Source organism: Pteropus medius, unplaced genomic scaffold (assembly GCF_902729225.1).
Source record: "Pteropus medius unplaced genomic scaffold, Ma_sr-lr_union100, whole genome shotgun sequence".
Classification (NCBI taxonomy): Eukaryota; Metazoa; Chordata; class Mammalia; order Chiroptera; family Pteropodidae; genus Pteropus; species Pteropus medius.
The window spans coordinates 18,955,356-18,970,849 of NW_024354500.1; the positions used below are offsets into that span (position 1 = coordinate 18,955,356).

General features: G+C 36.4%; 1 protein-coding gene across 2 annotated transcripts in view; it reads right to left on the reverse strand.

Moving 5' to 3' along the window:
- Positions 1–15,494, reverse strand: part of KCNQ5 (potassium voltage-gated channel subfamily Q member 5) — a 451,448-nt gene that overhangs the window by 19,309 nt on the left and 416,645 nt on the right. For both annotated transcript variants that reach the window (XM_039853208.1, XM_039853207.1), the window contains one exon: positions 3,818–3,926. In XM_039853208.1, coding sequence (XP_039709142.1) covers positions 3,818–3,926 — 109 coding nt within the window. The remainder of the gene's footprint in view (positions 1–3,817; positions 3,927–15,494) is intronic.

The window sequence follows — 15,494 nt, forward strand, 5'->3', positions numbered from 1 at the left end:
ACTTAAAAAAATATTATCTGTGACCTTTTTATAAATATAGAGATGTACTGGATATAACTTTAAAAAATCTATTTATTATTTCAAATAAATGACATATTAATTTTTGTGTGGAATTTTGCCCAGGATTCACACTTACATAGTGTTTACACAATGCCAAGTGCAAACCTAAAAGATAAGTTAGTCAATTTCTTCAGATAGTCCTAAATAGCTAGATGTTTGATATTGTGATGGAACATATCTAGGTAATTGATAGACTTTTTTTTTTTAATCTGAAAATTTCGATATTGTGTCTGAGAAAATATTTTCCAGTGATATGGAAACAGATGTCTTGCCATGTGTTATGGGCTGAGTTGTGTAGCCCCAAAATTCATATGTTAAAGCCCTAACCTCCATACCTCAGAATGTAACTGTATTTGGAGATAGGGCCTTTAAAGAGGCGATTAAATTAAAATGAAACTTTTAGGGTAGGCCCTAATCTAATCTGACTGGTGTCATAAGAAGGGGAAGTTTGGACACAGACAAGTGGGTGCACAGAGGAAAGACCATGTAAAAATACTGTGAGAAGATGGCCACCTGCAAGCCAAGGAGAGAGGCCTCAGAAGAAACCAACCCTGCTGACCCTGTGATCTTGGAGTTCAAGTCTCCAGAACTAGGAGAAAATAAGTTCTGTTGGCTAAGCTATCCAGTCTGTGGTATTTTGTTATGGCAGCCATATCAAATGAATATACCATAATAGAGTGAAAAGTGAGTGTGCAAAATGTTCAGGCGTTTATTAATTTGCTTGTCAACCTGTTTACTTCTCTGCTAATTTCATCTTTCTATGTAGAAATTAATTTCTGAGTGGAAGAAAAGACACTTAACATTGTTTGAATTATATCATTAACAAGATATAGAACTTTTGTTAAAAATAAGCACAGTCTTCACTCGCAGACATGAGTTTGAAAACATATTTCCAGTAACTGTGCATTCCCACTAACTAATATTTTGAGACTAATCTGTAGTAACTTTGGAGGAACTATACAAAACTATGTATTCTTTTGTCTCTTAAGACATATTTTGAAAATGTCTAAGAATAGCCATTGTTCAGTACTACAAAAAGTGATGTCATTCATTAAAAAAAAGTCTCAAAGTATATTCAGGTAATAGAACCCAGACAAGTTTGAGGAGTAGCCTTAATCATCACCTTATTACCTGAGAATTTTTACTCTCAGAAATAACTATAAAATGGCAGATGCTTACTAAATATTAATAACTGAAAATAAGAATTCCTACTTTGCTTTTTGTGAAGATAACAATGTCATTTTTCCTGCTATCATCCTTGCAATGGAATACATATTTTCTGTTACACATTTTAATTTGGTTTTTAAGAAAAACTACCGGAAGACAAAAGGCATGTTCAAGTAGTCATATTAAATAATACAACAACCAAAAAGATCGAGGAAAATGCCAAAACAAAGTTGCTATTTTAGAGATGAATAATAGATGGTTCATACCTGCAATCAGTAATATACATACAAGATATTATTTTAGGTGAGCCGTAAGAAGTGAGCATGTTTTGGCAAAAACTATTCCAGTCAACTGATGTTCAGTTTATTTAAGTAATTAAACTTAAGAAAAGGACACATTCATAAGATTTAGGGACGTATGTTTGCAAAGTGCTTTTCAGAACTGCTAATTGTATTGGTTGCTATTTTTAGGAATTAAGTGCTATCTTGAGTCAAAAACTTCAAATTAGTTATTAACTATTGAATGCAGTTGTTATGTTTTAATAGAGTCCAACAATTTTAAGCAGAACTTGGAAGTTAGAAAAAAATTACCCACTAATCGGAATCATGACATGGAGGAGAAAAACATCCCTCTCAAGTGTCACCAAGTAGCAAGCAGAAGGCTTCCAAAATCCACAAAAAGGAGAGACATGTAAATAACAAAGTCCTGTTAAAAATAAGAACCGAGAAAGAATTCTGAAAAGAAGGGAATTCTGCAAAGGTCTTTACAAAAATCAGTCAAGTTTCAGTAGGAAGGTATAAGAAAGTAAATCTTAAGCTGCTGCTAAAGTGCTTAGCTAGCAGAATAAACCTGTTTCATTTTCTTTCTTGCAATTCTTTTTATAGGTTGCGAGGCAAAAGTAGAAAGCTTCTGCAGGTCTTGAGAAATGGCACAAACTGGATTAAGTGTGACTTTTAGGAAACCTAATCTGCTCCCATTAGATAACATTATTACCTTACTTGTTGCAAGTCAGACTAATCTGTGAATGAATTGCCTTACCCTCACTTTAGGGTCTTTGATGGGTATAATGAATGAATCTAAACAATTTCAAGGTGACTTCTAGCAATGTCCAACAGAACTTGCTGCAATGGTGGAAATGTACTATATCTTCTCTGCCCAACAGAGTAGCCACTAACCACCTGTGGCTACTGAGCACTTTAAATGTTGGTGCTACCGATGAACTGAATTTTAAATTTTATTTAATTTTAATTAATTCAAATTTAAATAGCCTCACGTGGCCAGTGGTTATCGTATTGGGCAGTGCAGTTCTAGATCCCTTCTGCCTCTTTAAATGAAGGCTTCAGGCATCATCTTACTACATATCGCTGTGTTTTCTGGGATTAAATATTGTCCAAGGCTTCTCAGTTCCTCGGAGGTATGGTGATCATGTAATTGTCTAAACTGGGATATTTTGAGAAAGACAATGAGTGTTACTAACAATTACGATGAGACAATAAGCATAATCTGAGATGGTCTATGGCACAGAAGACGGTTGTTCCCCCAATGCATAGGGATTGTTGCTTGCAGGTTCTATTGGGAAGTAACTGGGCTATACATCACTTCTTTTTAGGTTATAGATAACATTTAAGCATCTTCTGGGACACACGTTTCATCAAACTATAATCTTCTTTGCCCCACAAACATTTACCAAAACCTCTATAACTCATTTCTGCTTTCCCGGGGACTTCCAACCACAAAGTAAAGCAATGTCTAACATGATGCCAAATGACCAATTCAAAATGGAAGTAAATAATCAATCTTACTGATATCTGAGTTTAGACCAAGTATCTGAATAGCTAAATTGGGTTGCATAGTTAAGCTTTCCTCTGGCTTTTTGGCAAGGGCAGAAAGAGCCAAAAAGATCAGAGCGATTTCTTTGCAATAGAGAATTACTCAGCATTTCCTGACAGACAAAAATTTTCCCAAAGGGATTAAAGGCTGAGCACGTGGCAGTTCATTTAGTCCAGATTCCGATTTTTTTTTTTTTTTTTCTGGAGAGTGGATCCTGGATATGAGTTGCTTTGGGTACGTGCTTACCTTTCTGTCATCGATAGAGGAAGTGTATTAAGATCAGCTTTTCACAGTTCCATTTCAGCAGGATAGGAGCAACTAACTGCAGAATGCTTTAGGTTTCTCATTTTCAGAACGGAACCTGTTTTGAAATAATCTAGAGGGCTTTTTCTTTAATACAAAGTACAGAACGTGGATTGGAACGTCATAAAAAATAATTTTAAAAAGTCCAGTTGCATCTATACACTAAATGTCCTTAAAGAAACCAGTCCACATGACAAGTCAATTCTCATGTAATCTTGCTGACGTGGCCTGGTTTTTCAAATCTAACCCACATTTTATAACATACTTTGTGTTGAACACAGTAGAGTTTCGTATTAAGAAAAAATATTTCAGAATTTAATAGGCATGTGGATGAATAGGAAAAGAGGAAGCAATTATTCCAGGAAATTTACCTGCGGGGAAAATAACTTAACAATATAGTAATTCAAATAACCGGAGGTAGGTCTCTGAATCATTTCGTCAACAGTTTTCCACCAACCTGATAGCTCGAATGACAGTTTTAAGTGGTGGGGTGAGGTCTTCTACAGATACATCACACTGGCATCCTTTTTCATCATATACATCATCAGTGCCAAGGGCTGTGTCAGCTGGAAAGAAAAACTGCTGGTTAAATACCACCGTCAGCAATTTCAAACATGCAGCTGAACTTGGTCTCACATAAGAATAGGGGGAACTCAAAGACTAAGCTTATAAATCAAGATATATATCAGGTCAGCAAGTTGTTCTTCCTCAATATTATTTCTTCTCTTTTTCTACAACCTCACCATGGGGAAGATGAAGATGTTGGCACATTGTATTTCATTTAGTGGTGGTGGATTTGTATTGATCCACCCATGCTCTTTTGCCCAGTTCTTTGAAACTAACAGCCAGTATTTAAATAATAGTCGTTTGGGGTACGTAGGGAACCAGTCTACGTACACTTAACTAAATGACCTGTATATGCAGAGCTCGAAACCTATGATATTGACCCTGTTAGCTCCATGCCCTGAACAAATGAGCAAGCAATCAGACCCAAGAACACTGGCTACTTATCAGTTATTGAACACAGGTAGCCCAGGAGAGAGAGCTTGCTTAAGATAACAGCTAATGCTGAGAGATTTTCAGATTGGCTAATAAAATTGGTTCCTCATAAACCAAGCAAATTAACTTTTGGGTTAATTGCAAAGTTTAGAAAGGGGCTTGGGTTATAGTAAATACCAAATTAGTAGAAGTTTATAAGATTAATAAGGAATACACTCATATCACTGAAGCTTTGTTTTCAGCAACAAATAATTGAAAACAAATTAAAGTTCTTGGAATGGAGGATGAATTAAATAAATATTGGTAGGTTTATACAGTGGAATATTGGAAAGCTGTTAAAAATGATGTTGAAGACCAATGACTGGAAAAAAAAGTCACAATATAAAAGAAATAAATCTACACATCTGGGATTAAGAATGATTTTATTATTTTTGCTTGGCTATCTTTCTAAAATTTCTACAATGAACATGTATTACTTTGGTATTAAAGTAATAAAAATTCACTTATGAATAAAAATTGACTTCAAATTCTATTTAAGCTTCTTTAAACCCTGACATGCGCTAAAGGACTAACACTGCTTTCTGTTGTCTTTGCTCTGCCCAGTGTTCATTTGCTAGGTCATGAAAGGTACATTGCCATGCGCTGTCCTGATTGGGTTAAAAATCCTGAAAACCTTTTGGGGGTCCATTCATTGAAGCAGTGCTTGTAATGAAATGCAGTTGATGCGCCATTTTGTTCAGCTGCCTCTGTTTGCTGTGTGTTTACTAAGTTTGCTGTGTGCTGAGAGTGGAAGTGGTAGTGGAAACAGGTTTTCACAGCTCTTCCTCATGGTCCCTCTGATCTGGTGCCCTATAGCCTAGGAAGTGGGGAGAGTCAGAACTACCACCTTACAATAATAGCAACCACGCACTAAAATTTATGCCAGGCACCTGGGTGAAGCTAGTTAGTATTCTTACTCACAGCAACTCTACAAGTTGGTGGTGATACTATGCCTGATACTTAGATGCTGAAATTGAGGCTCAGAGAAGATAAAAGTGATAAGTGGAGCTAGTAATTTGCAGAGCATCCAGTCCCCTCAGGCTCCAAAGCCCTCGCCCTTGCCATGGCATTACTCAGTGTCGGAATGTGTTCAACAGTGGTTCAGTAGTGTCATGCAGCATGTCAGGAGAGGGCAGCGGGCAAGCTCAGCACAAGTGCTGCCTGATGGGTACAGCCTGTGCCTGCTGGGTACATTCAACTTCTCTCCAGAGAAGTTCCAAGAGTACATAGATTAATTCTGTGTTTGACAGAGTTCTGGCTCAGTGATGACCTTGAGGGTAGCCAGCCCATTTTGCTTGATTACCCACAAAACACAACACTTTTAGTGAATAACATTATGCCCAAGATGACATTCTTTCAGGATCTGTTCATGATTTCAGCCTCCAATTTGATCCCAACCTGCTCTTAGTTGATGTAGTAGGCTGAATAGTGTTGCCCCCCAATTCGTGTCCACTTGGAACATCAGAATATGACATTTAGAATAAGGGGCTTTGCAGATGTAATTAAAATAAAGTTTGAGATGAGGTCATACTGGATTAAGGTGGGCCCTAAATCCGACAAAAGCGTCCCTGTAAGATAGAGAAGAAGACACAGGAACACAGAGAAAATGGCAGCAGAGACTGGAGTGATGTGTCTATAAGCCACGAGCACTGAAGATGGCTGGCAACCACTAGAAGCTGAGGGAGGCACATGATGGTTTCTCCTTTAGAGACTCCAGAAGAAACCAACCCTGGTGACACCCTGATTTCTTGAACTGTGAGAGAAAAGATTCCTGTTGTTTCAAGTCACCCAGTTTGTAGTAATTTGTTATGTCATCCCTTGGAAACTAATACAATTGGGAAAACTTTTCTTCATGGTTGCCAAGTCTTCACTCAAGAACAATAATTATGATGATAATAATAGTAAGTGCTTTTTAGGGAAATTAAATTATGTGCCAAGAACTTTAATTAATTGCTACAAACCCACCCCATGAAGTATGTATTATTTTTACCTCCTGTTATACAGATTATGAAAGTGAGGCACAAAAAGCTAAGAAAGTTGCCCAAGGACACATGAAGAGTAAGTGACAGAACCAGAATTTAAATCTAGGCAGTTGGTTTGGAGCTGCACTATTAACCACTGCCTGACCCTAAGTCTCAACTTCCAACTCTTTCTAGCTTTGTCTTTCTTGCTTCTGTTGTTGTCACCTGGATTCCCTTCTCCTGCATTACGTTTTCCTTCACATGGCTCTGTGTATCTGGCTATTGTGGTCTCAGGTAAAGTGATCCCCCAATCTTAAGAGAGGATCAGATTCGGAGCAGCGTGGTTACCATGGCCATGTGCCGAGCCAGTCCACACTCCAAAGGAGACCAGCAAATACACTTACCCTGGAACTGCAAGGAGGGTGAGTGTGGTGTGGGAGAAGGGGGTGGGGAAGCTCACATACAGGCTGAGTGGCTGACGGAGCCAAGACCACCAGGCACCATTATGGAGTCCTGTGATGTTAGCTCCCCAAAGGAAATATCAAATAATGCACTTTATTAGGATTCCCAGTACAGAATTCACAAAAGTATTTTATGCTGCCTTTCAAAATAGAGGCAAATGCCTGCTTTCCCGTATCTGAACTCTAGTGAGGACCAATTCTAAGCATGGTCCCTTCTTATACCTCAGAAAACTGGGGAACACTGGAGAGGTTACAGGGAAGGCAGATAGTGCAATGCCTGTATTAATGACTTATCTGCTTGAAAATACAATATAACCAACCATAACACGATGATGCAGGTCCGAACAATTAAACAGTATAAAATGCAGGGTCCTTTTATTAAGAGGTTAATGGAAAACTTTTTCAGTGGGTGTGTACTATCACAATAAGCACAAAAGTAAAGACTGAAATTATAATGTTCGCACTGACTGTAAATAGAGCTGGGAACATCCCAAATGAGTAAAAGAGTTTCCTCCCAGCTTAATGCTGCTCCCTCTCACCCCTGTCCTGTACCTCGACAAGAGCTTCAGTCTATCCATCTTGTTTAGGAAACAGGACTAGGCAGAAGATGGGAGGCAGTCTTGAATTGCATTATATTCAAATGTATCGTATTGTGGAATTTATTATACCGTTTAAACTTGATTGTTCATGGCATAAATTGAACTCTCAGTCTTTAAAAAATTTTCTTCGTAAATTTGGTCAGAGCAAATGAATAGGAAATATATCTTTGCTGGCATGTATTGCAGCTAGGGTTGAGTTAGAAAAGTTTTCTCTTTATTTTAAAGCCACAAAAATGGAGAAAATGCCATCTTTCTGCTTCATAAGTATCTTGAGATGTCAATTTTCTTTCCAATGAGGTTAACACCACATTAAATGTCTTCCTTATGATTTCTAGAAGCTTAAAACTCTCTGTGAACTCTAAGGTACCTGGGTGGGGCTAAATTTTCAGCCAAGGCTGGCCCTGTGCTCTCCAACCACATAGCTGGCTTTCTGTCCTGGCATTTTAGAAAATGTGGGCTATGGGACCATAAGCACATGTGAACACCAATTTGAACAAAACCTAGTCATGAAGGGCAAAATGCCAATGGAGTGAAGTGCTCCCTGGGGCAGTCCTCCTAGGATTGTGAGCCTGCCCCAGTGCACAATCTATGCCTACAGAAAAAGAAGTATAAAATACAATCTTTTATCTGTCCCAATCCTCTTCTGTTTCCTATTAATTAGCAGTGTTCAAGATTTGCTTTCAAGTACTATGTTCACCCACATTTTGGAAAATCCATTTTATAGTATTTGGAAAGGATCACTTGGACCTTAGATGATGAAGAGGGAGGAGGTAAAGATACATTCTGGGAACTTCTGCTGTATCCAAAGACTGTTTTTCTGTTCCCACTATGCAATTTTGCCATCAAGATGCAGATATTTCTGAAAAAAGGACATGTTGTTTCTAGTTCTTTCTCTTTGTCACCTTCTTTAATGGATTATATTTCTTTTTTACATTTCCTGATGAAATAATTACAATAGTTTTCAACTTTGGCTACACATTAGAATCACCTGGGGAGTGTTAAAAAAAAAATCTCAATACCCATAATGCCCTCAAGACCAATAACACTAGGAAATGGAGGGTTGTAACCTAGGCATCACTTTTTTAAAACTCCTCGGAGAAATCCAGTGCAGCCAAGAGGCCGGGACCACTATTGTAAGTAGAAAAATGATGTCCCCTGGCTTCTTTCAGCTGTGCCGAGGGGTGTGTTTGACTAATTTGCCATTGAATTTGGACTGATTCTCCATTTTTCCCCTGGTGCCAGTAGTATATTTTCCACAGGAACAATTTACTTCACACGACAACAGGAAATGACTGAATCATAAAAAACAGAAACAAAAACAAACAAAACAACAACACCCCCTTCTCCCCAAAAAATCCCTTGAGAAATCGGTGTTATATGAACAAGTTTTCATCATGTTTTTATTCAGCTGAAAGGCCTCAGCTTTCTTAATTCTGGTTATTGTCCTCTGTTCCTCAGCCCTCTGAGACCCCATTCTGTTCAGGCCTTGGTACTGTTCTCTTTGAAAGGAATCACTACTGTTTTTATACATAGGAAGCTTACACATTCATAGACCAAAATCAAATTGTCAAAACCTAGCAGAAAACACTTTTTCTGTCTGTGGAGGAATGATAATGTCCGAATGTTAGGACCAACAGAAGAAATAAAGGGGGCACCTGACAGCTTTGATCATGAAGACAGAAAATGTTACTACTTGAAATAACTAAATTACGATTCAAAGAAAAATGCTTGATTAGAAAAAAATTGGAAGATATAAAGAGGTTTAATATTTATAATGTGTAAATATTTGAATGGGTCACAGTCCAAAATACAAGTGTGCAAATAAGTCAGTCAAGAGAGACCACTTAATAATAAAAAATGATTGAAAACTATTCAACTTTATTAGAAATAAAAAATTAAGTTAAAATTATGTGGAAGTATGGATTTATAACTAATTAGAAAAAGAATAATAACATACTAATCAAATTGAAGTGAGTCTGGTACACTTTGATATTGCTAGCGATAATATAAATTGGAACAATTTTTATGGCAATAAAAATTATAAAAGTTTGATCGGCAATTTATAAATTTACACAAGAGATTTTCTTTGGAAAGTAATTAAAAAATAAAGATAGATTAATGCAATAATGTTTATTGCAACATTGCCCACTGTAGAAAAGTAGTTATATAAATTTCAATGTCCCAAAGTAAAAAACTGTAAATTATAGTATTTGATCATGATGGTGTACCACACAGCTACAAAAAAGATATCTATTGATAATATATAATAATGTGAAAGTATTTTTAATGTTAATAAAATAAGCTGTGAAACTAATGTTCATGTTGATTATAACTATGTACAATGATATGTGAAAAGAAAACCAGCTAGAAGAGAATATGTTAAGTGAAATCAACTATACTAGTGTATAAGATCATAAATGATTTGTATTTCTCTTAAAATTTCTTAAGAAATTTAAAGAAGCTTTTCCATCATAAAAATAATGTATGCTTTTAGAATGAAGAAAAAAAACCTTCCTGAATTCTAGTACTAAAAGGCAAGACTATTGTAATATGTTTCTTGTAGTGAAAATGTGAGGGGTGGAAGTTCACAACACATTTTTATTTTAAGAATTTAAATGAAGCAGGTAATGATTCTATTCCATTATCCTATGGGGAACTCACTTTAAAATGGCCATTATTAATGGTGGCAATGATGAATTAATTACATCCTGTTTTGAATCATAATTTATTTTCTAAGGGTTCCTTCCTTCTGCTGCTGTTTGTATTTCAAATACCTTTTCCCTACTATCATTTCCCAACACCTTAAATATCATCCTAAATTTAGAGGCTCCATTTTAGTCATGTGCTAGTCCAAAGGTAATTCTTTTAATCCAGCTGGAGTTTAGAATAACTGCTTGGGCACTGATGTAGTAGCACAATTTTATTTCACTATGTTCTTGGCTCAGACTTTTTTTTTTTTTTTTTTTTCAATTCTATCCTAGATGCTGCTAAGTCACCAAGAGATATACTGGGCCCTCAAGACACTATTAAGGAACCCAGAAAAAATACTCTATATATTTTTTGTTGTAGACTTTTTTCTTTTCAAATACTTTTTATTTTATCTTTGTTTTTCTCTCATAATCATAATACTTGCTCTCCGTAGAAACCTTGTACATTTAAATTTTAAATTACATCATGAAGAATGAGAAAAAATTTACATAGTTCTAACACTCTGAGGTAAACTCTATTAAATTTTACTGTATTTCTTTCCAGTCTCTTTTCCTCTGCGTCAACTGATGTTTAATATCAAATTGATATTGTTAGGTGAGGGAACTTTATTCTGATAGCTCAGAAACCCTCATTCGGCCTCATCTCATTATTGCTTTTCTGGACCATGCTCCAACTACACCAACTACTAACAGTTTCTTGAGATGCTGTTTAAGCATCATTACCTTTGGATACTCTCCCAAAGGATATTATCTACACACCCCTACCTAACCTCTTTTCCTTTCTCTTTTATTTTTATTTTTTGGCTGGCAACCTCTGGGCACTGAATTTGGAGTGAACAGATTATAATATGCATACAGTCCTGCAAAACCAAAGGGCACCAAAAAATGAGAGACCATCAGAATATTTAGAACATACCACTTAAATTTCAGCATATGAGGACAAGGTGTAGAGGACAGCATGAAAGAGTTTACAGCCTCAGATTCAGTTCTACAATTATAAGCCCTTCAAGAGTCTATCACCTCCGTGTAACTCAGCCTAATCCCCGAGACCAACTCAGCCTTGTCTTCCTGTACTGTGGACATGTTATCTCTTATGATTGTTATTACACAGTATTATATTTGGTTGTTTACAAGCTCCTTTCCTTGCTAGACAGAAAGCTCTGTAAGGGCAGGGACGATGTCTTCTTATCCATGTATCTATCTACTGTATATCACCTCATCCATTTTCTACCCCTGGAACACTGGGTGGTACAAAGAAGATACTCAAGACTCGTTTGCTTCATGAATGATAAAGCATTTTCCCTTAGCACCAGGACAGCAGTGCCTTGAATTAAATAATGTCTAGATTTAGGATTTTAAAAATACATGAACTCTGTGGTTGGGTAGATGGCCCTTCACCGTGTCCTTGTTTACTCGGTGAATCAGCTCCCAGAAGCCGACGGACGAGTGTCTTCACTGAAGAAGCTGTCAGCTGAGAGGCCATGAAGGCCCCTGATTCTAAACTTTGTGTTCAGAGATGGCTGAATTCAGGGCCGTTTGCCTGAAGCACTTTGTAGCATGAAGGTGTAGGCCCTTTTTTTTTTTTTTATTAATGATAGCTGTCATTTATTCAGTCCTTGCATATGAGGTGGTTTATAAATATAAACTGTAATTCAAAATATAATACTGTCATATTGGAAATATTATGCTCATTTTACAAGTGAAGAAACTGCAGCTCATCAAGGTTAAATGGCCTGCCCAAGATACAGGGTTATTAAGGGCAAAACAATCCTTTTAAAATTGAGATCATGGCTCTCTGCACACAATTCTCCAATGGTGTCCTGTTTTTTCCACAGTAAAAGCCTAAGTCTTTACAAGGCCTACAGGCCCTGTGTGTCTGTCCCCTCCCCACTTCCTTTCTGACCTCATTTCCCATCACTCTCCAGCTTGCTGTTTCTCTCCAGGCTTCCTTCTCTGCCCCTAGGTCTCCTAGTTGCTCCGTGAAAGAGCAGAAGCCGCTGTCTGTAGGGTTCCCTTTGGGGAATGTTCCTCTCCAGAAGCCTTAAGGCTCCTTAGCTGCTTTAGTTCAATATCAGTTTTCCAGGAGAACCACCCAGACTACCCTACTTAAGGTTATATATGTCCCCTCTCCACCATTCTGAATCTCCCTACCCTGCTCTCCCTTTTTTTTTTTTAATAGCACTTGTTTCCTTCTAGCATACAAAACAATTCACTTGTTTGTGTTTTTTATTTATCTTCTCTATTAGAATGTGAGCTCCACAAAGACCAGGATCTTGTTCACTAATCTTGTTGTCTGATTAGAACAGTGTGCTAATATTTATTGAAAGGACCAGTCAAGGTGAGAGTGATACCCCTCAAATAACTCATTAGCTAACCTCTGAATTTTGGCCAGATAGTGTTCTCTTGTTTGTTTGTTTCTTCTTCTTCTTCTTCTTTTTTTATTTTTGATGATCTTTCTTGACTAGGTATACCTCAAGATCCTACTGTAAAAAAAAAATCAATTTTCCTCATAATGTTTAATTTTTATAGGAGTTTAACATAGGATTTTCCTTCAGTGGCCCATGAAAATATTTAAAAAGCAAACGAGTTCAAAGTAAAAGAATGAATAACTTCTATAGTAGAACTCAGGAAATGCTTGTCGAATAAAATCACATTGCAATTTTTAGGTAGAAATGGAACCTCTAGGTCCACTTTAAATTCTTGGGCCTATAAGTTCATTAGTAAATAATAGAAAAATTTTAACATTAGTACAACAAGCAAAAGGGATCTCTTACTAATTATCTATATCTATATCATTCATAGTAATATAATAAAGAAGGCAACCTAGACTTTTTTCCTCTTCAGAAATAGTGTAACATTAATGTAAATATATGTAAATATATTGCAGTGAGATATAATGTAACTTCGTATGTCACTTTTGGTTATTCGCTCCCTTATATTTTTCTAAATGTCACCTTAATCCTAGTATCTTATATTGCTAGTACCATAGGGACATATTGTGAAATTTCAGTCATGTGACCATTGTTTACTCAATTCTGAATCTTAGGAGATTTGGAGTTAAATAGCTTGAAAGTGAGTTTATATTAAGAATTAGATAATACCCATCTGATCGGCATAACTGAAGAAAATCAAGATGTTGAACAGCTGTTTGAAGGAATAATGATGGAAAACTTCCCTAACCTGGTGAAGGCAATGGACAGACAAAACTGAGAAACTCAGAGAATTCCAAAAATAAGGGATCCAAAGAGGCCCATACCAAGACACATCATAATTAAAATGCTAAATTTTAAATACAAAGAAAGACTATTAAAAGCTGCAAGAGAAAAACAGATAATTACTTATGAGGGAACACCCATAAGACTGGCAGCTGATTTCTCAAAAGAAACTATGTGGGACAGAAGGACTTGGCAAAAAATGTTTGACAGGGTGAAGACCCAGGATCTACAACTAAGAATAATTTATCCAGCCGAGCTATCATTTAGAGTTGAAGGACAGATAAAGAGCTTCTGAGACAAAAATAAGCTAAAGGAATTTATCACCACCAAGCCAGTATTACAGGAAATGTTAGAGGGATTTCTTTAAGAAGAAAAAACATGTATCAAAAACAGGAATAAAGAATTCAATAAGTACCTTAAATGAAAACAAATTAAGTGCTCCAACTAAAAGATAGAGGGGCAGAAAGGATAAGAAAACAAGACTCCTATATATGAAAAAGAAGAGGATGGAAAAAGATATTGCTTTGATGGACCTAGAAGGTATTTAAGTCAGACAGAGAAAGATAAACACTATATGATTTCACTTATATGTAGAATCTAAGGAAGAAAAAGAATAAACTGATCAAAAACAGACTCACAAATAGAGTGGAAAATTTGGTGACTGACAGAGGAGAGAGGGAGTTGGGGGCCTGAGAGAATGGGGCAAAGGGTTAAAGAAGTACAAATTAGTAGCTGATGGATGGTTACGGGGATGGGGAGCACAGCATAGGAAATGCAGTTAGCATTAATACGTTGCCTAAGTGGAGGGTCAGAGGAGGGAGGGAACAATTGGGGGGATCATTTTATGAGTTATATAGATGTCTAACCATTGTATTGTATACTTGAAACTAATTAAAATAAATAAATTAAAACAATGTTAAAAAAAGAATTAAGAAATAATCTTATTGAATTCCCATAGAGATAAAAGATAATCCTATATGAAAATTTTTGATGCATCTATGAACATATTCCCATTAAATATTTTCTAGGTTGTAGAATTAAAATGCTACAGCATTTGAAACTAAATTTGATAAACAAAAAATTTGTTTTTATTGAAAAAAAGTCCAAGTATTCATATCTGCAACATACATTGCTATCACAATAAAATATGCTCTTGAGTTTTTAAAGCAATATTTTAGTTAAAGATATTTTTAACGTTTTGAAGAGGTAATTTTCCTGTGTATTTTTACCAAAGTAGATGCAAATGCTAGCACAATTGAAGATTATAGATTAATAAAGATTGCATAACTTAGCTGTGCTTGCTGTTTATTTTATTTTTTGATGTTATGACAATTTTGACATAGAACAAAATTTGGGACCCAGAATAAGTAATGCTAGTACCTAGCACAGAAATGAAGAGGCACATCTGAATACACTATCAGAGGAAGTTCAGCTTATCTTTTTTTCCCTAGAATTAGATCTAGAGTTCTGTGAATACCACATTCTGGAAAAAAGAGCCCCATACACCTTCAAAACTGTATCAGTTCCATAGAAGACTTTCATGGTAAAGAGAAAATACAATTAGCTTTGTATGGACTTGACCATTTTGTTGTTGGTGTGACCTAGCTGCAGTTTTCGAATTTTTTGATTTCCATCCACAATAACAAATACATTTAATATTGCAATCCAGCTTGTGCACGTGCACACGCACACGCATGTACATACACACACAATACACAGACTCTCTTTTGGGTTAAGATGGTAGATTGAACATACACATCTAATCTTGATCCCTCTGAAAAACATAAACGCATGAAAGGATAGAGAAAGAGGCAGTAACAGCATAATTTTGGTAGTGGGAAAGCAGATGAACAAGTAACTGACTAGCTGATACCAGACTGAAAACCCTATGCCAATACAGGGAAAAGCTGAGAAACAACAAAATTTACACTTTAGAAAACTCAAAAGGCTCAGGAATCGGCACCACTAAGTATCTCCAGGGATAACAAGATAAATAAGGAAGGTTGTGTGCAGTCCACCCCATACTCTTGGGCATATGCTTCTATCCTTTTCCAGCAGAGGACAGACTAGAAGTCTTTGGATGAAGGGTCATTGGGCACAAATGAAGGGTGGTATTACACCAAAAACCAGGGCATCAAGTGACCATACATAG